The sequence below is a fragment of the Buteo buteo genome, chromosome 7 (genome assembly GCF_964188355.1).
Source record: "Buteo buteo chromosome 7, bButBut1.hap1.1, whole genome shotgun sequence".
NCBI lineage: Eukaryota > Metazoa > Chordata > Aves > Accipitriformes > Accipitridae > Buteo > Buteo buteo.
In genome coordinates this window covers 27229085-27230613 of record NC_134177.1, presented here as the reverse complement: position 1 = coordinate 27230613, position 1529 = coordinate 27229085, and the positions used below count along the sequence as shown (strand labels likewise).

Genomic DNA, 1529 nt, shown 5'->3' with positions numbered 1-1529 from the left:
CCCCTTACCTATGGGGGCTCTTCTAAGTGCTCTTCTGCACCCCCATTCAAGATCCCCCTATTTAATAAAAGCTCTCTGCCATGTCGTATTGGAAGTGTACCTTGAGATATTTACGCATAAACTGAGTAAACATAAACAAAACTTGACAAAGGATGCATCCCAGTTACAGGCTGACTGAGAAAGCCAGCTTTGTAGACTCAAATTCACATTCATAACAAAGTAAATATTTACTTAAATACCTTTTTTTATAGGAGCCATGCATGTGTTAAGAGGTAAGAGGAAAGTCTTACCATGTCTTTTCCCATTTCAGGTCTCAGAATATCATATAACATCTACACATCAGGACAATGAATGTGTCCAACAACTGCAGTGTCACAAATCTAGAACTATATCACCATGTTCGTCTCCTTGAATTTGTTCTGTATAACCTCATTTTCTTTTTTGGAGCACTATTTAATGCTGTTGCCCTCTGGGTGTTCTTCTGCAAGATAAAGAAGTGGACAGAAACCAGGGTGTATGTAATCAATTTAGTCTTTGCAGACTGCTTCGTCATCTGCACCTTGCCTTCCATGGCTTATTTGCTCTGGAATAAGTCAACCCGAGATGAACTCTGCCAGTTTATAGAAGCAATGTATTTTATCAATATGGTAGTGAGCATCTACACAATTTTATTTATCTCCATTGATCGATACATTTCTATAAAGCACCCGTTGAAAGCCAGGGCCTTCAGGTCTCCATCAAAGGCTGCCCTTCTCTGTGGGCTTCTGTGGGTCTCCGTGATAATCGGTGCCACCTTACAGCTTTGGCAGAGACATGCCACTCTCTGCTTTCAGAAGGACACCACCGCACCCGCTACTCTGGGCCTGCTTTCCATTGTCTTCATTTTTACTCTTCCATTAGGAATCTTGACGTTTTGCTCCATGGAAGTAATCAGGAACCTTAAGAAACATCTGAACACAAATTCACCAGAGGAGAAATTAATCCAGAAAGCTGTTCACATTATTTATGCAGATCTGATTGTATTTCTAATATGTTTTCTGCCAGCCTACCTTGGGGTACTTGGCAGGTTCATAATGGAGAGAATCGGAGCTACCTGTTTCCTGCTCCAGGTTATGAAGAACTTCTCCTCCGTGACAAGGTGTATTGCCACATCCAACTGCTGCCTGGATAGCATCTGCTACTACTTTGTGACCAAGGAGTTCCATGAAGCCCTTCTACTGCCCAAATCCAGCACTGAAAAATCAGATCAAATCCCCCCCTCACAGACACACACTTGCTAAAGGAAAGGGGGGGGGCAGGGGGAACAAAAACCACCAAACCCAAAAATCCCACCACAACTCTGTAATATCAAGAGAAGATACACCTTCAGCATTACGGGGATAACTATTGCTCTTTCTCTCTAGGTACATCTTTGTTAGGTTTAGCATTACTAAGTAAGTTACTTGCGGTTTATACTCTATGCTTCTATTAAACAAGTGAGTGATTTCACAGAGATGTGTAAAAGTGTGTATGTAATCACTGGTCGTTAA

General features: G+C 41.8%; 1 protein-coding gene across 1 annotated transcript; it reads left to right on the top strand.

Moving 5' to 3' along the window:
* Positions 1-317: 317 nt before the first annotated feature.
* LOC142033367 (G-protein coupled receptor 35-like) lies at positions 318-1325 on the top strand. Its single transcript, XM_075033271.1, has one exon. The coding sequence runs from the start codon at positions 348-350 to the stop codon at positions 1278-1280; it is 933 nt and encodes a 310-aa protein (XP_074889372.1). The 5' UTR covers positions 318-347; the 3' UTR covers positions 1281-1325.
* The last annotated feature ends 204 nt before the right edge of the window (positions 1326-1529 follow it).